This window comes from Dromiciops gliroides, chromosome 1 (genome assembly GCF_019393635.1).
Source record: "Dromiciops gliroides isolate mDroGli1 chromosome 1, mDroGli1.pri, whole genome shotgun sequence".
Taxonomy (NCBI): Eukaryota; Metazoa; Chordata; class Mammalia; order Microbiotheria; family Microbiotheriidae; genus Dromiciops; species Dromiciops gliroides.
This window is the reverse complement of record NC_057861.1, coordinates 167,729,568-167,751,833: the sequence shown is the minus strand read 5'-3', so window position 1 is coordinate 167,751,833 and position 22,266 is coordinate 167,729,568. Positions and strand designations below refer to the sequence as shown.

The window sequence follows — 22,266 nt, the reverse complement described above, 5'->3', positions numbered from 1 at the left end:
CTCTTCCACTGATCTACCACTCTGTTTCTTAGCCAGTACCAAATAGTTTTGATGACTACCACTTTATAATATAGCTTCAGATTTGGTATGACTAGCCTACCTTCCTGTGGATTTTTTTCATTAGTTGTCTTGATATTTTTGAATTTTGTTATTATTTTTTCTAGGTCTATAAAATAATTTTTAGGTAATCTGATTGGTATGGCATGGAATAAGTAAATTAATTTAAGTAGAATTGTCAATTTTCCAATTATTTAGATCTGATTTTATTTGTGTAAAAAGCATTTTGTAGTTGTGTTCATATAGTTCCTGAGTTTGTCTTGGCAGGTAGACTCTGAAAAATTTTATATTGTCTACAGTGATTTTAAATGGATTTTTTCTTTCTTTCTCTTGCTGCTGAGCTTTGTTGGTCATGTATAGAAATGCTGATGATTTATGTGGATTTCTTTTATATCCTGCAACTTTGCTAAAGTTGTTGTTTTAAGTGACTTTTTAGTTGATTCTCTAGGATTCTCTAAGTATACATACCATCATATCATCTGCAAAGAGTGATCGTTTTGTTTCCTCCTTGCCTATTCTAATTCCTTCAATTCCTATTCCTTTTCTTATTGCTAAAGCTAACATTTCTAGTAAAATATTGAATAATATTTTATTGATAATAATATTGAAAAATATTGAATAATGGACATCCTTGGTGATAATGGACATCCTTGTTTCACCCCTGATAGTTTGTAGAATCTTAAGGGTAACCTTGCTGGTGTATGAAATTAGCACAATTGTTCTATAATTTGAACGTTCTTTGGCATTGCCATTCTTTAGGATTGGGACATAAACTGATCTTTTCCAATCCAGTGGCCACTGTTGTAGTTTCCAAATTTGTTGGGAGTATAGCACTTTAATTGCACCTTCCTTTAGGATTTCAAATAGCTCAGATGGAATTCAAACCTTTCCACTATCCTTACTGTTAGCATTGCTTCCTAAGGCCCATTTGATTTGATTTTCCAAGATGTCTGGCTCTAGATAGTAACCACACTGTCATAGTTATCAGTGATGTTAAGCTCCTTTTGTATCGTATATTCTTGCCACCTCTTCTTCTTTTTTCTTTTTCTTTTTTTTTTTTTTTTGCAGGGCAATGAGGGTTAAGTGACTTGCCCAGGGTCACACAGCTAGTAAGTGTCAAGTGTCTGAGGCTGGATTTGAACTCAGGTTCTCCTGAATCCAGGACCAGTGTTTTATCCACTGCGCCACCTGGCTGCCCCTCTTGCCACCTCTTCTTCAGTTCTTTTTTTTTTTTTCAGTGAGGCAATTGGGGTTAAGTGACTTGCCCAGGGTCACACAGCTAGTAAGTGTTAAATGTCTGAGGCCGGATTTGAACTCAGTTACTCCTGACTCCAGGGCTGGTGCTCTATCCACTGCACCATCTAGCTTCCCCTTGCCACCTCTTCTTAATAATCTCTTCTGCTAACTATGAGAACATTGTGCACAGTATCAACAACATTGTGTGTTGATCAACTGTGATAGACTTGACTCTTCTCAGCAATACAGTGGTCCAAGGTAGTTCCCAGATTGAACCATACTATTTCTTTTGTTTTGTTTTGTTTTTCTTTTTGGAGGTTTTTCCCTTTTGCTCTGATTCTTTCACAGCATGACTAATGCAGAAATATATTTAATGTGATTGCACATATATAACCTTTATCAGATTGCTTGCTGTCTTGGGGAGGATGGGAGCGAGGGGAGGGAGGGGGAAAATTTGGAACTAGAAATCTTCTAAAAACAAATGTTAAAAACTATCTCTACCTGTAACTAGAAAATAATAAAAATACTTTTATGATTAAAAATAATAATCACATCTGCTTCTAAGTCTCTAATATTTTTGTCTTTTATCATATCCATTTTTGCATGAAACATTCCCTTGATATTGCTAATTTTCTTAAAGAGATCTCTTGTCTTTCCCATTCTATTGTTTTCTTTTTCTTTTTCTTTCTTTCTTTTTTTTCTTTTTCTTTTTTTTTTTTTTTGCAGGGCAATGAGGGTTAAGTGACTTTCCAAGGTCACACAGCTAGTAAGTGTTAAGTGTCTGAGGTCGGATTTGAACTCAGGTACTCCTGAATCCAGGGCTGGCGCTTTATCCACTGCACCACCCAGCTGTTCCCTATTCTGTTGTTTTCTTCTATTTCTTTGCCTTGCTCATTTAAGAAAATCTTCTGGGGCAGCTAGGTGGCACAGTGGATAGAGCACCAGCCCTGGAGTCAGAAGTACCTGAGTTCAAGTCCGGCCTCGGACACTTGACACTTACTAGCTGTGTGACCCTTGGAAAGTCACTTAACTCCAATTGCCTCACTAAAAAAAAACAAAACAAAACAAAAAGAAAATCTTCTTATCTCTCCTTGCTATTCTCTGGAATTCTGTATTCAGTTGTGTATATCTTTCCCATTCCTTTTGTTTTCCTTTTTTCCTAATCTATTTGTAAAGTCACATCAGACAGCCATTTTGCTTTCTTGCTCTTCTTTTTCTTCAGGGTATTTTTTGTTGTTTCCTCCTGCACAATATTGTGAAACTTTGTCCATAGTTCTTCACTCACTCTATATACCATATGAGAGGTACAAATCTAAATGGATATACATGTGTGTGTGTGTATGTGTATATATATATATACATAAATATAAATAAAGGAAGGTTTATATAAATATATATTCATATATATGCAACGTATTCACATGTACCTCCTTTATGGGAGGAAGTGCTATATAAAAATATATTCTTTATTTCTCTAACAAAACATTAAATAGAAACCTAATTTTATTTAACAAAAGTTATTTGATTTTTTAGTTTAGAAAAGAGGAACAGACAGTTGGAAGATTTAATTAAGAAGCCTAAAGGGCAAACCTCAAATTTAAGGTAAGCTTTCCATTTGTGTCAAATAAAAATGATAACCTTAACAATGGGAGATTGCAGAGATTATGAGCTAAATCTTTGTCTATAGAAAATAGATTAATAAACAGCAACATGTTCTGTGATAAGGTTTTGACATAAAGGTTAAATCTCATTTTCTTAGGTACCTAGAGTTCTATAGATTTAGAGATATTAGATATCAACTAATCCAACCCTCTCATTTTAGAGTTGAAGAAATTGAGGCCTGGAGGGGATAAATAACTTGCAAAAGTCAGGTGACTATTAAGTGGTAGAACTGAGACTTGAACCCAGGACCTTGGCTTCCAAATTCAGTGCTCTTTTCACTGTACAAGATATAACAATTCTTGTTTTTCCCAGCTGATTTTTCTTGTTTGTTCCTATAAAGCTTACAGGGAAAGAATTAGGAGAAAAATTTGCCCCTCTGAATTGGCATGATTCATATAATCAAAGACTCCTAGTGTAGAGTGGGACTTCATATTGGTCATATCCAAAAATATAGAGGTCCTATTTATACACTCCAAGATATATGTCAACTAGGATTTTCTAAACTTTTTTTTCAATATAAGATGAGCTTTCTAGGGCAAGTTGTAGAATCTTTTGCTCTAGAAATTTCACATCCAGGCTTGTTTATAGAGATTTCTAACTGGTGAAATCACTGAAGGGGCAGATAAGAGACAAAGTGTTCACACGTTAAAGTAAAAAAAAAAAATCATCTCTACCTCCTAGCTGTTATGAAGTGTGAAAGGGCAGCTTGCCATTGGATGGATGAACACTGGCCACAAACTAAGTGGCCGTCAAAAAGAATCCTGCAAGCTCTGGAGACAGTCAAACCAGGAGTGTGACTCTTGGAGTGTGACTGCTGGGAATCTAAAGGAGAGCCAGCTATGGAGAAAGGACCTAGGTCCTTCTTCTAAGTTCTTCTAAGACTAGCCCTTGAGAGAGGCTCTCTCTTGACTTTTCTCTATCCTCCCTCTCCAACCCCAACATTAACCATGGTGTTTTTCCATTAGAGTAAGTTCTTGATATATTTATGTTAGGGACCCTGTGATAATTATGAACTTTATGTTGTTTGATATTTTTGTTTGATGTTACGGACATAGTTTGCTATCATAGTATGAGAAGTCTCTAACACAGTCACCAGGACTAAGTGGTTCTAATGCCCAAAGAAGCATAGGGGCAAAATAAACAGTTTGTACTTTTCCACTGTTAACTCTGTTTTAGGCATTTAAGGCTTGCAGCTTTTTGATTAGATGGACTCTCGACTTACTGCTGGGGCCTTGAGTCATTCTCCTTTGACTGCCTTAGATAATCCTCCTACTAGTTTGTGATCTTAATAAAGAAACCCCTCCTACCCAAACTTCACCCAAGTGTGGTATCAGAAAGGGACCCTGAGAACTTTTCTACCATATTGGGTTCTGATTCCCTCTCTTATATCTGGTACCAATTATCTGTTCTCAACCAGTGTATATAATCTTGCCACCTGAACCTCAGCTTTGAGCACATTTCTTCCCTGACATGTCTCCTACTCCTTCACAATGACTAAGTTTTTTGCTTCTGTGGGAATTATTTGTCTATTTTTATTTCCATATATATATATATATATATATTGCATGTGTGTGGTCTTTGTTTGCCTGCTTGCTGTATCATGTAACAATAAAACTCATCATTGTTTCATTTCCCTGAGTACCAATTTTGGGGAAATTTTCAAACCTGGGTATTTGCTTTAATTCAGACCATGGGGTCAAATAAAGCAGACCCCTTTTGCAGTGTGGCAAAGTCCATGCACCTCTTCTCAGAATAATGTTTTTAATTGCATAAAATACATAGGATTAAAAAGAAAATCAATTATATTGAAATACAATTATTTTTTTCAAAGATCCTCAGATCTTAGGTTAAAAATCCCCATTAGAATTAATTGCCCAGTAGGACACACTGCACCTAGCAGAAAGAAGAGACAATCAGTGCAGATGCATCCAGGGAATGTGACCTTTGGCAGTAGAGAAGAAAGCTAAACATGGGTTCAAGAGAGAATGAGGGGCAGCTAGATGGAGCAGTGGATAAAGCACGGGCCCTGGATTCAGGAGGACCTGAGTTCAAATCCGGCCTCAGACACCTAACACTAGCAGTGTGACCCTGGGCAAGTCACTTAACCCCAATTGCCTCACCAAAAAAAAAAAAAAAGAGAGAGAGAGAACGAGACCTGACAGTCGGAATCAATCTGTGGAGAATAAAAGCCCTGAGAGTCCAGCTGAGTGATCTCCCCAGTAAATATGCAGTGCCTAAGTGGGTGAAGCATGAATTTCCCATAAAAGAAAGGCCATGCAGAGCCAGAGTTGCCTTAACAACATATATCCCCTACCATCAGAATATTCTTAAGTGTGTGCCCACCCCTCCTACTATAGTTGAAGTAGAGTATACCTCGAGTTTATAGGGGGAATGTTTTATTACTATTATTCTTATGATACCATCTTAGTAAATGCCTTTATTTTTAACTAATAGTGTCTACTGGCTAACATTTAAAAGAAAACAGACCAGTGGGGACTTATGAAGTACAGACCTATAGAGTACCACTGAACCTTGAGTTAGCAGCCACCCCCAACCTTCAAGTATGAATTCAGGGAGTAAATTGTGAAGGGCACAGTAAAATAATACTAAAGAGACAGCATACAAGACTAGTTCTCTTCTTCAACAACCAAACAAAAAGACAAAAACAAAAAACCTAGAGAATACCTTAAGAATTTCCTCAAGAAAATACTAATATAATGTGATCGAGATTTCTGACTGTCCCTGCTTTGTGAGTTGTAATATTTCTATAACTCTGCCTGTCTGACCCAATCCTAAAAGCCTCATAATAGATGAGGCATAAATGATAAATGTGGGTAGCAGATTTTACTAATTTCCTAAGAATTTATCATGTTCTCAAATAAGCTAAAGTCAGATTGCATGCTTTGCAGAAAGGGCTAAACTTGTGAAGATAATCTAATTCAATATTGTTACTTGACTTCAGTGATGACTAGCCCACACATTATTTAGGGAAACTTTTTATCTTAGTCTTTTTAAGTTGTGTTTTTCTCAGAGTGTTGAATGTTTCCTTGAAAGTGAGAAAAAGTTTAACAAATGAATTGGTTCAATTCAACATCATTTGTTAAGGATCTACCATTGTGATGGCCAAAATTTTCATTATATTCACTGTTGCAAACCCTTTGTGATTTGCCTTTCTATCTCTTACAGAGCAAAAGGTTTAGAAAAACAGCCAAAGTCCATGACTGCAGTAAGTCAACATATTTTTATTAATAATTATTAAACCAGACAGTATTTAGTACTTACTTTATTTAACACATTAAATAAAATTAGTTGACATTAAATAGTTGGCATGTATATAGCACTGAGATTTATGAAGCAATTTACATATGTTATTTTATCATTTTAAAGAATTCTATGACATGTCCATATGTGACAATAGCCCATGATTAAATCTGGGTTCCTTTAGTTAAGAAAGTCTGTGTTTCACTAAGTCAGCTCAGTTTTCTCTAACTGCCTCCCCATCTGTATTATCCCCCTGCTACCCTGTCCTCTGGGCCAGATTTCTTCCAGTGACAGGCAGCTTCATTAGTCACTGACTAAAACTGCTGCAACCAAAGCAATGGAGAGAATGTTGATATTTGGTCACCTTTTTTCTGTCCCCAGTTTAGGGAAAACTAGCTAGAGTTTACTTATAAATTAGAAGCCTTAGCACCAAGTTTGGCATTAAGCATTTATTAAAGAGTAAAAAGAGAACACGTGGAGTTCAGAAAGATAGCAAAGCCTATCTACCCTAAAAGTTCAGCCTGTCCTCCTTCTCCTTCCCTTCTGCCACCAACGCGAGGTTCCAGCCACAAAAAAGAAAGAGTGAGAGAGCAAGCAGCCCTTCCTATGAACCCTGGAAGAGGCAGTCCTTCAAGCTGATTGGTTGAGGGTGGTCTCATGTTGATGTCAGAGTTCACAGCCTCTGAGGACACTCCCTCTTGGGAGTCAGGCAGGTGTGGTTTTAACCAAGTCAACTTTAATTGAGTTCAGTCAGTCTCACTTAATTCAATCAATCTAGATTAATCTCCAGGTGGGGCCTTTGGGTGTTGGCAAATCTCATAGTATCTTCCAGCTTTGGCACATGATTTAGTGCTTAGAAAATAGTAACTACTCAGCATCCCATGAAGAAAAAAAATGACCTTTCAAATCTCTATTTGAAATTGTAGGGAATATAAAGTTTAAATAGAGTTATTTAAGCTATATTCTGGCAAGAGATCTTTAAGTCTCTGTGAAAAAATAGCATCTTCATCACTGTAAAATTCACTTTTCAGTTTCATATAAATGATTAAGTTAAGTGCTGTTTTAGTAATGAATGGGGTTTCTCTTAAAAGGAGAGAGTAAAGCCCAAGAATCATAAGCAGGCTTATTTAGACAGTCAAGGTGCTCAGATACAGGACCATAAGAACTGATTAGCTTCACTTCCTTCATCACCTCTGCCCACTCATAACAAGACTTGTTCATATTTATATCATTTGTGAAGGGCTTTCCACATATCATCTTATTTGAGTCTCCAAACAACCCTCTGAGATAGATACTGCAGCTATAACTCTCCCCCAGTTTTATCGATAAGGAGACTGAAGTTGAGAGCTTACATTAATTTCCAGTGGTCAAACCAGTGCTAAGTGTTAGAGGGTGAAACCTGAACCAGGTCTTTCTGATTCTACATCTGGCACCCTATCCATTATGTCACATGGCCACAAACACGGGTACAGAAACTCCCAATCTGCCCGACACTATGTATATTTGTCCAGAATAAACACCCTTGCCCTAGATCTGACTCAAAAAGGAATGCTCAATCTCTAGAACTTCTAAAAGCTCTCCTATTGAACTCATGAAGGAAAATGCTAACTACCTCCAAAGAAAGAACTGATAAATAGAAGTACTGCAGTACACACACACACACACACACACACACACACACACACATATATATGTATGTATGTATAAATCTGTGTCAAATGGTGGCCTTCTCTAGTGTGGGGTGGAAAGGGAGAGCAGGAGACAGTTTGGAACTCAAAATGTAACAAAATTAATTTAATGTAAAAATTTTTAAAAGCTCTCTTAGCCAACTCTTGATTATTTGGGAATTACCAATCTAGTTTATTCAAAAGGCTGGCTTTTTCTCCCCCTTCATCTTTCTTGTCTTTTATTCATATCACTTTCAACAGAGAATAAATAGAAAAAAGAAATCTCACATCATTTAATTTCACTACTGGTTAGCAACTTTTAAAAGAAGAGACTGAAACTAAGCCCAAAATACTGATTTGAAACACAATGTATGTCAAAGATGTGAACAGTTCTGATTACCCATTGGCATTAATAATTTTTTTTTTAAGTGAGGCAATTGACTTGCCCAGGGTCACACAGCTAGTAAGTGTTAAGTGTCTGAGGCCGGATTTGAACTCAGGTACTCCTGACTCCAGGGCTAGTACTCTATCCACTGTGCCACCTAGCTGCCCCAGCAATATTGTTTGATGAAGAACTGTGAATGACTTAACTATTCTCAACAATATAATGATCCAAGACAATCCCAAAGGACTATTGATGAAACATACTATCCACCTCCAAAGAAAGAACTGATATTGATGGAACATAGACTAAAGCATGCTATTTTTCACTTTCATTTTTTTATTCAAGTTTTCTTATACAAACTTACTAATATGGTAATGTTTTGCATAATCATACATGTATAAGATATATCTGATTGCTTCCTGACTCAGGGAAAGGGCAGGGGAGGGAGGGGAGGAAGGATAAAAATTGGAACCTAAAACTATAAATAAAATGTTTATTACTTTAAAAAGACAATTTTTTAAAAGGATACACCACTTTGAAAGAGTTAGGAAATCTGATCAACACAATTCCAGAGGACTCAGGATGAAACATGCTGCCCACTTCCTGATAGAGAGATAATGGACTTAGAGTACAGTTTGAGACATAATCCTATTGGATATGGCCAAAACAGGAATTTATTTTCCTTGATTATACATATTTGTAACAGGGACCTTATTTTTGTTATTTTCTAATTGAGGTGTAGGAGGAGTAGGGGCGAGGAAGGTAGGAGGGAGTGAAGGTAGCCCTTTTTGAAAGTAAAGTAAAATTTAACTAATTTTAAAAAAAAACTAGCTTTCTAATTCCAACCCTACCACATTTAATTTGTTGAGATACTTATATACTTCAGCACTTTAAGGATCCATGATTTCATCATAGCCCCTGGATAGAAGAGCATTGGACTAGGAATCAGGAAGACCCAACGTCAAATCCTGGCTCAGACACTAGTTGTGTGACCTTGAACAAGTCACTTAATGTCTCTTAGCCTCCATGTCCTCATCCATAAAATGAGGAAATTAAGTTGAGTGGCCTCTAAAGCCCCTTCCAGTCTCAAAAGTTATTATCTTCTGATGATCCCTCTTGGATGATCTTTGAGAGCTATGAATGAGTAGCTACCTTGAGGATACTGAACATCCCAGTGGTAGCTGGACTGCTTCTCAAACATACCTGACAACATCTCACCTGGCTGTTACTGTATTCTGCTAAACACACAGCTCCTAAGAACACAGATTCACCTCCACAACCTGAGCCAGCCTAGAAGAATTTTAGTAGAAGTTATTGACATAAAGTTATGTTGTACCTATTAGTGTAACCTGTAAGAAATGAGATCAATTATGCAATCTATACTTTTCAAATTTTTTGAAAATAATTTTTTCATTGCTTTATATAGTTATACCTTATATCCTAGAATTTCTTGGATGTAAGCAGTCTGGCTGTAAAATATGTTAGCTCATAGTATTTGTGGTCTGAATTCCTTAAATAATTAAGGAATATTATAAATTTAGTCATAAAGTATAATGATGTTGGCATTATATAACTCCAATATATCTCATATTTGTTAAAACTGTAAGCTACTAAAAGTTAGACAATTCATATTTAGCTGTGTTTTCAAATCAAAGCTTATGGTGCTCATTAAACAAATATATTAAGTCCCTGCAGTAACCAACACTTTTTTTGCTGGAAATAAAAAAGTAGAAATTAAGGTCCTTTTAACTTTGAGGATTTTACAGTTCAATTAAAGATACAATACATAGATATACAAAAGAACTAAAGGAATCCAAAATCTATCTCTTAGCAAGTGTGATGTGTTATTTTTATGTTTTATATGTGATAAAAATGTGAGAAATGAAGCAAAATATATTAACATTCCTAGATTTAGTATAAGATTAAATCATTCCCATTGGAAGCTAAGGTACCGGGTAGGCAATCCATAATAATTTCTCTGGGACTCAGTTTTCTCATCCATACAGTGAGCATTTTGAATGAGATCATCTCTAAAGTACTGCCCATTTACAAAAGTGTATGGTCTTTGCGCAGAAATAAGTACAGCATGTTGTGATTGCAGATATGAGGAAAATGAGGCCCAACTACTTAATGACAGAACCAAGACAAGAATCACCCCCTCCTGACTTCTAGTCTTATGCCCTTTCCAATACAACATACTGCTTCCTATAAGAGAAACTTCCTCATTATTGAATTTTAATGAAACATCAAATACTATCAACAACCAATTTCACTGAGGTTAATGATTCTGTGATGAGTTGCCCAAGGTTCCCTCTTTTAGTCCTTTTCCATCTTCATGCCAATCATCTGGTCATTTTCCTGATCTTTGATGTTCCCACTAACTGATAATTAGGGTCATGAAACTCAAACCAATTTTGCTTCTTGTTAGCAGGTACTGATAGAAAAGGAGGGTTAAAAAAACAACAAAGTTTTTATATTACAAGGAACTTCACCCATTCATGCTCTCATTGTATGTATTTCCATGAATAATAAATTAATGAGCTGTTCAGTATCTGCCTTTGATAGTTAAAAAAACAGAAATTGAGAAATACTGAGGTTTTTTTTTCTTTTCCTTTATAGGTACACAATATCTTAGAAGCAAAAAGAAAAGACTTAAAGTCACCAAAACTGAAGACTAGATATTGCCAGTCATACAGCCATCCTGTGAACAGACTGGTTCCATAGTGAAGTGCCCAAATAATATATGTAATATGATGTATTAAAGTTAATGTAAGACAGAGCAGGGAGACTATTGTTCAAGTTTTTACATTTTATTTCAGTGGGAATTTATGGATAGTCTCTGAAAACAGACTGACACCATCTTAACATGAACTTTTATATAATAGGTTCCTTTCCATCCTGTGCCCACTTCAGTCTCACTGAATACCACTAAGACAGTCATTGATGAGGCTCTAATAGTAAAGTTGGTGAGTGGGAAAGAGTCTGAAAAATCCCTCTTTTTTTTTTTCTATTACCTTCTTCTCTCAGTACCATCCCCACCCAAAAAGTAAGTACCATATCTGAAATTCAGTGATATTAAAAAATGTCAAGTTGGGGAGCAAGAAAAAGCAAATCATGTTAACCTATGAGAGTCTCAGATACAAGGTTACAATTAAGGGACTTGTCCATGATGGTGTGTGGAAGCATGTATTTTCTACACTGGCAATGTCAGCTGAGTCTAGCCAGCATACCCAATAGGCTAAAGACTAGTGGTCACCCTAGTGGTATGGCAGTGAACTATGAAATGGCTTCCTAATGTTAGAAGACTAGTGCACTAGAATAAGAGTAGATCTACATTGAGCACTGTTTGTTTGGGGAATAATATTTTCCTACAGTTAGGTCATGACTGCAGAGATACTGAAAACTTCTTTGGAGTTACTGGATGGATGTCGACTACAGAGCAAGATGTTTAAAAGGAAGAACAATGCAAATGCTACCCTATATGACTTTTCTGAGGCAGTGTATACTTTTATGTTTCCTAGGGAAGGAGGAGTTCAAATCTTGCCTCAGGCACCTAAATGTGTGACCCTGGGCAAGTTACTTAATCTCTTTCAACCTCAATTTCCTCATCTGTAAAATGGGGATAATAATAGCACCTACCTCTCAGGGTGGTTATGAGGATCAAATAGCAGGTAAAGTACCTAGCAAACCTTAAAGTGCTATGTAAATGCTAACTATTATCATTATCATCATTATTATTATTATAAAAATGATTATCAAACCTCTGCCTCACACAAGGCATTCTTGAATATACTAATCTCCTGTATAAGCAAAGGAGAACTCTATTAGGTATGTCAATCCCCTAGTCAATAAGCAATCAATTACTTAGCTTACAATTGGCTACATACTGTACAAGGTGTTAGAGATATAAAGATAAAAATTATATGGTCCTTGCCTTCATTTGGTTGAATGTGAGCTCCCAGAGAGAGAAGAAAGGCCTAGATTCCTATCTATTAAAGGGAGAGCACATTTCTAGATCCGCTCTCCACCAGAGTCCAAAGGAAAGAGTCCGAGACAGAGCCCCCATCTCTTCCTTCTTCCTCCCACACGCAGACGTCACTTCCTAACGCTAAAGAAAAGACTCCTGGTCTTGCCCTCAAAGACCTTCGCTTCATGGGCGGAACTCTTCTACAGTAAGTCTCCAGCAGGTGGCATCATTCCAATCGTTACAATAAGATGGTCTTTATCCTTTCATCAGAACTAAGCTTTTCCAGTTGGGTGCAGTCCCACCCAAGTGTGGTAAAAAAATATGAAAGTTTTTTAACAGTCGGTTAGGATAACTGAAAGACTCCAGTTTTTGAAGGACCACCCTTTTGGGGAGGAGACCAACAGTCCGCCTGCTGCGCACGTCAGACTGCCTGCTGAGAACTTGACTTCCGGGGTGGAGAGAACGGAAGTGGAGCTTTTTCCTGCTCTGCTGGTCTCCTGACTGAGCTGCACAGACGGTCTCTCTCTCTCTCTCCAAAGGTGGCCTTCTCTTTTGGTGAGTTTTTATAAGGAATATAGACTAAGCTTAGACTTAAGATGATTTGTATGCTGTTTCTACTTTCCTATCCTTCTAATCAACATCACCTTGTGACTACCATAACAATAAAAGGCCTATCTAGAAAACCAAAAGCTTCTTCCATTTACTAGTCTGGGAGATAAATTAAGGGAAAGGTTAAGTAGGGGAGATTTATGATCTAATATCCAATTTTTAAATCTCACACAAGATTGAGGAGAATGTTAACCCAATCTCAACATCAGCCTTGTCCTTCATAAGTACTGGACTTTGAATGAGGAAATTGAAAGGAAAAAAGCCCTGGATCCCCCCTACCTCCCAATATTAATTGATTATTAATAATCATTTCACATGGTTTTTACCAATTTATCCGTCTTAACATCCACCATGTATTTGTAGTAAGTGAAATCAGCTTGATTTTTATGACCTCCTTGATCACTCAGGCGATAAGCAGGAATGGAAAACTCAAATTGGTAAGCCTGTTGTTCAACTACACAAGTGATCTGGGTAGAGAATAGATTTTTGTATAGATTGCTGAATAGGGAATTATCTGGGTGTGTAGATGAGTTTCTTTGTCCATGAGTGAAATGATCAGTCATACTCTGACACCACCCCCCCAGCCCCTCATTAGAATAAGCCCACTTCTCATTATAATATTAATTCTATCATTAACTGTTAACCAATTAGGATTTGCTTCCTTTTGTTAGGAACAGCCACTCTCCAAGAGTTGGTCTTTGGCTTCCAAGAGGGCCACTGACCACATTTTATTACTTGCTATCCATAATTAATAAGTTGATTAATAATTACCCAGAAATTATGTCTCTTGGACATTTCATTCATCACACATGAATCAGATTTGCCTATGGAAGCAAGAGAAACAAGAGATGAATGTACTAGAAGAATAGGGAAGGATTGGGGTGAAGAGCAGACTTAGTTTAAGTGACAAGAGTAGAAGAAGTAGAATAGAAGGTTTGTGTTAAGAATGGAATTTCAGGGGCAGGTAGGTGGCATAGTGGATAAAGCACTGAACCTGGACTCAGGAGGACCTGAGTTCAAATCCGGCCTCAGACACTTGACAATTACTAGCAGTGTGACCCTGGGCAAGTCACTTAACCCTCATTACCCCAACCCCCCAAAAAAAATTTAAAAAAAAAAGAATGGAATTTCAAAGTTGAGGCTCTGAGATATGGCACAGTTCTTCCTGGTGTGGTTTGTAGCTAAAGTAGAGCAGAAATATCACATCACCAAAAGCAGAACAACTTAAGGATTTTATCTTACATGGCTGAATCTCCCCCCGCCCCCAAAAAAGTTTATTTAAAAAGTATGATTTTAAAAAAATGTTTTTTACTTCTAGTGTTTGTTTAATTTTGTCACAAAATATGCTTCTACAGTCATAGACTTAGAGGTGGAAGAAGTGTGTACTTGAGAAGCACACACTTGCACTGGTGATAGAAGATTCCTCATTGAGAATTACCATTCCATGGGGCAGCTAGGGTAATACAGCCACTATATGCTAGAGGTAGAAGAAACCAGCTTTCTTTGAATTTTTTTGTTTTTGTGACTTTTTATTTTTTAAATTTTTCCCCCATCTTAATAGTATTTTTCCTAGTTACACGCAAAGATAGTTTTCGACATTTGTTTTTATAAGATTTTGAGTTCCAAATTTTTTCCCTCCCTCCCTTCTTTCCCCCCTCCCCAACACAAAAAGAAATCTGATATAGGTTGCACATATATATATGTACAATTACATTAAACATATTTTTTGCATTAGTTGTGAAATGCGAAAGAAGAATCAAGAGGGACAGCTAGGTGACACAGTGGACAGAGCACCAGCCCTGGAGTCAGGAGGACCTGAGTTCAAATCCGGCCTCAGACACTTGACACTTACTAGCTGTGTGACCCTGGGCAAGTCACTTAACCCCAATTGCCTCACAAAAAAAAAGAAAGAAAGAAAGAAGAATCAGAACAAAAGGGGGAAACTTCAGAAAAGATAAAAAACAAAAAAAGTAGAATATAATTTAATCTGCATTCAGATTCCACAGTTCTTTTTTCTGGATGTGGAGAGCATTTTCCATCATGATTCCTTTGGAATTGTCTTGGATCAAAAATGCAATATTTTAAACAAAGTGATTTAACTGATCCAATCATAAGCTAGTTTCAGTCAAAGTCAAGTTTTAGTTAAAGCGAGAAAGTGGAAGAGGTGTAGCCCCAGGGACCACTAACCTGGCCCCTCCTCCAACACAGTCCCAAAGATGGCAATCTTGGAGACCTACTGGCAAAGACTCTTCTTTTAATATGCCAGTAATAAAGGAAGAAGGAATTAATTTCCTAGAATGGAAATTGGGAGAAGCACTCCAGTACCAGTGAGTCCATGCGAACCTATAGGGCAGAATGACTGTGTCCAGAGATTGAGGGAAGATAGGCATGAGATGAACATTCTTTGTGGGGTTGGTATCACATAGATCAGAAAAAGAATGAGCTATTATTTGGGGCTCAGAGTCATTCTTGCTTTAACTTTTAGCTAACTAAAAGCCTGTCTTCTATTATAATAACCTAACCTCACCAAAATTTGTCCTATGGGCTATGAAAATTTACTTAAAGCTTTAAACACTCCTTATATAATAAGCCAGAAGAAGAATCTCACCTCCCCCTGATTCCTTGACAACATATAAATCTTCTCCATCAATAAACTGACAAGTAAAATTAAATATGGTGGTCACCTTATTTCTGTCCCAAGTTTGGGGAGAATTAGCTGGCGTTTCTAATATATTTGTTACTTATAAATTAGAAGCTTTAGCACCAATTTTGGGGCATTAAGCATTTATTAAAGCATACACAGTATTAGTAAAAAGAGAACACCTGGGTCAGAAAGTTAAGAAAAGGCCTATCTAGCCTAGAGCTCCAGCCTGGCCTGCTTCTTCCTCCAAGTCCTCCACCACAAAGCCTGTCCAAGAGCCAAACTGCTTTCTCTGTGTTCAGAGGAGAGGCAGTCCTTACACACTGCTTCAAGCTAATTGGCTAGCATTACCCAAATACATTGGTTCACTGCACTTGAGGATGGTTCCGTATTGAGGTCAGAGTTCACACCTTCTGAGAAGACACCCCCCCCCCTTGAGAGTAAGGCAGGTGTGGTTTTAATCAATCAGCAAAGTCAATACAATCTTTTTTTTTTTTAAGTGAGGCAATTGGGGTTAAGTGACTTGCCCAGGGTCACACAGCTAGTAAGTATTAAGTGTCTGAGGTCGGATTTGAACTCAGGTACTCCTGACTCCAGGGTCGGTGCTCTATTCACTGCGCCACCTAGCTGCCCCCCAATCAATCTTAATACAATCAATCCCCTCAAGTGTTCTAAAACCCATTATTTTCTCACAACTGCCCCCCCTTCTTAAGAAAGTTTCCTTAAATGAAGCAATAACATTACAGATACTTATAAAGGGTTCTGTGATGACTAAGAATGTAAAGGGAATGAGAGAAAAGAAATTTGAACAACTAACTAAAGGGGGCAGTCCCCTGTAAGGGGCTAAAATTCTAGCTATTCTGTCTAAAATATCTAATGAGTGGTCACCAATAAATTATAAACTTTAGCAAGAGTTAGACTTTTTTCTGATAAAAGTATTTTATTTTTTTCCAGTTACATGTAAAGATAGTTCTCAACATTTGTTTATACAAGCTTTCCAATTTCAGATTTGTCTCCCTCCCTCCCCCCTCCCCTAGAGAGCAGGTAATCTGATACAGGTTATATATATATATATATATATATATATATATATATATATGAAACATTAAACCTATTTCTGCATTAGTCATGTTATAAGAGAAAAATCAGAGCAATGATGAAAAACCTCAAAATAGAAAAATAACACCAAAAACAAAAGAAATAGTATGTTTCAATCAGCATCTATACTCCACAGTTCTTTTTTTCCCCTGGATTTGGAGATCCTCTTCCATCATGAGTCCCCTGGAACTCTTCTGTACCATTGCATTGGTGAGAAGAATGTAGTCCATCACAGTAGATCAACACACAATGTTGATGATACTGTGTACAATGTTCTTCTGGTTCTGCTCATCTCACTCATCATCATCCATGGAAGACCCTCCAGGTTTCTCTGAAAGCCTCCTGCTCATCGTTTCTTACAGCACAATAGTATTCCATTACATTCATATACCACAACTTGTCCAGCCATTCCCCAATTGATGGGCATCCCCTCAACTTCCAATTCCTTGCCACCACATGAAGAGCAGCTATAAACATTTTTGTTCATGTGGGTCCTTTTCCCTTTTCCATGATCTCTTTGGGGAAAAGACCCAAAAGTGGTATTGCTGGGTTAAAGGGTATGCATGGTTTTATAGCCCTTTGGGCATAATTCCAAATTGCTCTCCAGAATGTTTGGATCAGCTCACAGCTCCACCAACAATGCATTAGTGTTCCAATTTTTCCACAGCTTCTCCAACATTTATTATTTTCCTTTTTTGTCATTTTAGCCAATCTGATAGGTGTCAGGTGGTACCTCAGATTTGTTTTAATTTGCATCTCTCTAATCAATAGTGATTTAGAGCATTTTTTCATATGGCAATAGCTTTGATTTCTTCATCAGAAAACTGCCTGTTCATATCCTTTGACCATTTCTCAATTGGGGAATGACTTGGATTCTTATAAATTTGATTTAGTTCCCTATATATTTTAGAGATGAGGCCTTTATCAGAAGTACTGGCCATAAAAATTGTTTCCCAGCTTTCTGCCTCCCTTCTAATTTTGGATGCATTGCTTCTGTTTATACAGAAACTTTTGTAATCAAAACCATCCATTTTGCATTTCATAATATTCTCTATCTCTTGTTTGGTCATAAACTGTTTTTCTTTCCAAAGATCTGAAAGGTAGAGGATTCCTTCCTCTCCTAATTTACCTATGGTATCACCTCTTATGTCTAAATCAAGTATCCATTTTGACCTTATTTTAGTATAAGGTGTAAGATGTTGGTCTATGCTTAATTTCTGCCATACTATCTTCCTGTTTTCCCAGCAGTTTTTGTCAAATACTGAGAGGAATCAGCAAGCTGCTCAAGAGTTAGACTTTTAAGCATTTATTAAGGAGAATAAGAATTTGGTTAAGAGAGAAAGAGGCCTAGATTCAGCTATCTCAGGAAGCCTGCGTTTCTGCTCTACTCTCCACAAGAATCCTCACAAAAGAGAACAAGAGAGCCAGCCTCACCCCTTCTTCCTCCCACAAGCCTCCTGTGAAACTGGGAACATCCCGTTCATATGCACACACAGCTCAAAGCTAATTGGCTGGTAGCTCTGATAGACAGTACACACAAGCAAACATCACTTCCTGACGCCAAAGAAAAGCCACAATCTCGTCTTCAGACGCCTTCTCCTCATGGAGAAGCTTTCCTACAGTAACTCTCCAGCAGGTGGAGTCACTCTAATCATTACACCCCTCAAGTAGGTGGATATTACCAAAAAACCCAAAAACTAAAACTAAAGGGGGCAGTTCCCTTGAAGAGGTGGATATTACCAATAGTGTATGCAATGGGAAAAGGAAAACAGGAAAACCCATTTAAGTCTTTGAAAGTCTTATCTCAGATGGTTCTTGGGATATCATCTGTGTATAGCTCTGGATTCTGGGCATGATCTCAGGTGTGGTTGTAGAAAAGTCTCTCAGGTGTTTCAGATACTTATGATCAGCTAGAAAGTCTCCTCAGCTGGAAAATTTCCTACAAAATTGATCTTAACACAACTTTAAATAGCTTTGCCAATAACCAAATCAAACAATGAGAGTTCTCAAAAACATATGTCTAAGGAAATCCAGAATTCTTTTAGAGATTTTATGCTAATTATGCCCTTCTTTAATAAAGGGCTAAGACAATTGTGTTATTAAGAAATTAATTTTTATCTTAATTTCATCACTTTTTGCGTCATCTGCCTAATTATCCTCATGCCATCATGAGAAATTAAAGAATTGAATATAACTGGTAACAAATGTCAAGGCCAAATCCAACATGACATCTGAGATAATTATGGGGTTACCATAAAAGAACAGAGAAGAAAAATGAACGTTGCCAAACTTTGTGGCTCTGCAGACAGCCAATGCAGTACGTGGAGGGGAAACTGAGTCAGGCTTAATCAGATGCATGGGATTGAGATGTCCATGGCATCAGGCATATAGGAGGGGGAATTAAAGTCAGGTGTAGAATGAGATGGCATAGCCCGACCATCTAGTGCTATGTGGAGAGGTAAATTAAACCAAGAGAATCCCACCTCAGCTCTTGCCAATGGCCATTCTCTCAGTCTTTCCCAAGGCAGTGTAGTACCTGGACTTTGTGCATGTCACCCATCCTGTGACAGTTCAATGCCTGCTCTTGTGTGTATTCCTTTCATGGATGGCTGTCATCTTGACTGCTCAGGATCTGATAACTCAGAATAAAGGCAATAAATGTCTCAAATGATAAGTTCTAGGGGCAGCTAGGTGGCACAGTGGATAAAGCACTGGCCTTGGGTTCAGGAGGACCTGAGTTCAAATACGGCCTCAGACACTTGACACACTAGCTGTGTGACCCTGGGCAAGTCATTTAACCCTCACTGCCCCACCAAAAAATAAAAACAAAAATCAAATGATAAGCTCCCATAAACAAAGGCTCATATGGATTTAACAACTGAGGATAATGATGACAGCAAAAAAAAAAGTGAATTAGCTTTATGACTCAGGATATAATATACAATACACAATAATTCCAAATAACTACAAATGTATAATCACTATCACACATAGTAGATGATAAATGTAAATGACTGACATTATTCATTATTACACAATTTCTATGAATGCATTACTCGTCAAGTGTTGGTATTGGTTTTATGTGGAAGCAATGGATCCAAGAGTGTTTCTCTGATTTTGATGGCAGTCAGAGCTGTCAGCAATACCTGGAAAGGACCTTCCCAAGCTGGCTGGGTCCCACTAGTCTGCTGAAAATTTTTGACATATACACTGTCTCCTGGGTTCAAATCATGTAAGAAGTCCAAGGCGCCAGCCTGTACTGCTGCTCCTGCCTTGTGGAGTTCACATAGCCTGACTTGTAAATCCTGCATATAGGAAGCAACAGAGGTATCCCCCGCCACACACACACTAATGATGTATATACTGGGGAAAAAGGTTTTTCTTGGATAGGGGAGTGGCCAAAAAGCATCTCAAAAGGTGATATATGTAGTTCTCTTCTTGGCCTGCTGCACAGGTAGAACAATGCCAAGAGTAGAACATTAGGCCACTTCAAATGAGTTTCAGTGCACAATTTTCCAGTCATGCTCTCAAGCTCTTTATTCATATATTCGACCTGGCCTGAGCTTTGTAGGTGGTAGGGTGTATAGAACTGTGGAGTTACTCCCAAGAAAGAGTAGATTGGGGATAGAACAGAATCAGTAAAATGTGTGCCTTTGTCAGAATCAATGCAGGCTGGTGGGCCAAACCGAGGGACTATTTCTTTAAGGAGTTTTGGCAACAAAGGCAGGTGTGGCTCAGGAACATGGAAAAGCTTCTACCCACTAAGTTGATCAACTATAATATGACAAAACTTATAACATCCTGCCTTAGGCATTGTGATATAATCAATTTGTAGATGCTCAAAAGGTATATATGCTAAAGGTTGTCCTCCATAAGCTTTAGGACAGAAGGCCGGTTGATTATAAGTCTGACAGACAGAACAACAGGCACAAACCCTAGAGGCCACATTAGTAACTCCAGGGGCAATCCAACCCCTTTTTACTGAGTCCATAATTCCTTTGTGTGACAAAATGGCCTTTTCTGTGGATAGGCATATCTGACAGTAGAAGCTCTAGGAGAGAAGCAGCTTCCCCTCTGAAGTCACCCAGACCCCATTGGCTTCTTTAGCCTTGAATTTCTTTTTCCACTTCTCTACTTCAGACTTATCATAAGAGAAATGGAAACATCATCATCAGAAGAAAGATTAAATACATATTCAGGAGCTTCCAAAGCAGCAAGCTTAGCAGCAGCAACTTGTTCATTCCCTTTTGAAACAGGGTTGCTTTTTCCAGTATGAGGACAATGAACAATAGCTAGGGTAGATGAGAATTTTTTTGTCTTTGTTTTTTTCAGGGCAATGAGAGTTAAGTGACTTGCCCAAGGTCACACAGCTACTAAGTATCAAGTGTCTAAGGTGGGATTTTAAGTCAGGTCCTCCTGAATCCAGGGCTGATGCTTTATCCACTGTGCCACCTACCTGCCCCAAGATGGGAGTTTTAAAGCAGATAGGAGATCTTTAATAAATTCTCCATTGGCAATAGCTTTGCCAGCAGAGGTTAAAAATCCTCTCTGCAGCCATAACATTCCTACAGCATGGCAGACACTAAATACATATTTAGAATCAGTGTAAATAGCAGCACTTTTTCCTCTGGTTTAGGCTTGTGAGAGCGCAGCCTGTGCACTAAGATGTGAAGGCAGAGAAGCTACCCAGATACTATCATAATCAGAAACTACATCAGCACCAGTATAGCAGGTCCCCTCAAACATAAAAGATGAACTGTTAGTATAGAAGATAAAATCAGGGTTCTCTAAGGGTGTGTCAAAAAGATCATCATGAGGTTTCTCAGCTATGTCAACTAGGGAGGTGCAGTCATGCAAAGGCTCCCCTGAGAGTGGCAGGTCAGGGAGCAGTGTTGCTGGGTTAAGGACTGTACAATGCTTTAAAGTGATTCTCTCATTTCTTAGCAGGGTTACTTCATATCTAGTGAGCCTTTGATTTGAAAAAGCCTGTGTCCTATGACGCAGTAAGTGGGTCTCAACTTCATGAGGGCACTGCACGATTAGAGGGTTACCTAAGACCAGATCAGAGGCTTTTTCTACCAAAAGGGCTGTAGCCGCCACTGCCCTAAGGCAAGCAGACGCACCAGCAGCTACAGAATCAAGTTAAGTAGAATAATAACCTATTGGGTGCTGGATAGTGTTATTTTTTGAGTCAGGACCCCAGAAGCCACTCCCCTCTGTTCACGTACAAAAAGAGTAAAAGACTTATCGTAGTCTGGGAGTCCTAGTGCAGGTACTTATAACAAGGCCGTTTTAATTCTGTTAAAGCCGAAAGATGCTGGGAATCCAGCTGTAAAGGTTTTGGGATAGAATTTTTGGTTAGAGTTGTAACAGGCTTAGTAATTTCCCCAAAAAAGGGTATCCATTGTTTGCAATATCCAGCTGCTCCCAGAATAACCCTTACCTGCTTCTTAGTAGAGGAAGCAGAGACTTATTAAATAGTCTGGCCACGCTTAAGAGAGATGGATTGCATGCCAGCAGCCAAAACAAAACCCAAATATTCCACCTGAGATAGACACCATTGTACTTTAGACTTAGAGACCTTATGGCCTCATTTGTGCCGCTCTTAATAACAGGTGTTGGCTGTCTTCCTGGTGAATAGTTGCTGTCTGTAATTCTAGCTAGACTGTCTAGAAATCTAATG

The 22,266-nt window shown here is 38.0% G+C and overlaps 1 protein-coding gene and 1 long non-coding RNA gene across 2 annotated transcripts in view; one reads left to right on the top strand and one right to left on the bottom strand.

Annotated features, from left to right (window-relative positions):
* The window catches only part of CAGE1 (cancer antigen 1), an 87,327-nt gene extending 76,324 nt beyond the window's left edge, over positions 1-11,003 (top strand). Inside the window, exons 11-13 of the mRNA XM_043986154.1 lie at positions 2,827-2,895; positions 6,142-6,181; positions 10,888-11,003. Of these exons, the coding sequence (XP_043842089.1) occupies positions 2,827-2,895; positions 6,142-6,181; positions 10,888-10,992 (214 nt within the window). The 3' untranslated portion in view covers positions 10,993-11,003. The remainder of the gene's footprint in view (positions 1-2,826; positions 2,896-6,141; positions 6,182-10,887) is intronic.
* The window catches only part of LOC122742135, a 109,537-nt gene that overhangs the window by 74,403 nt on the left and 12,868 nt on the right, over positions 1-22,266 (bottom strand). The gene's annotated exons all lie outside the window — the stretch shown is intronic.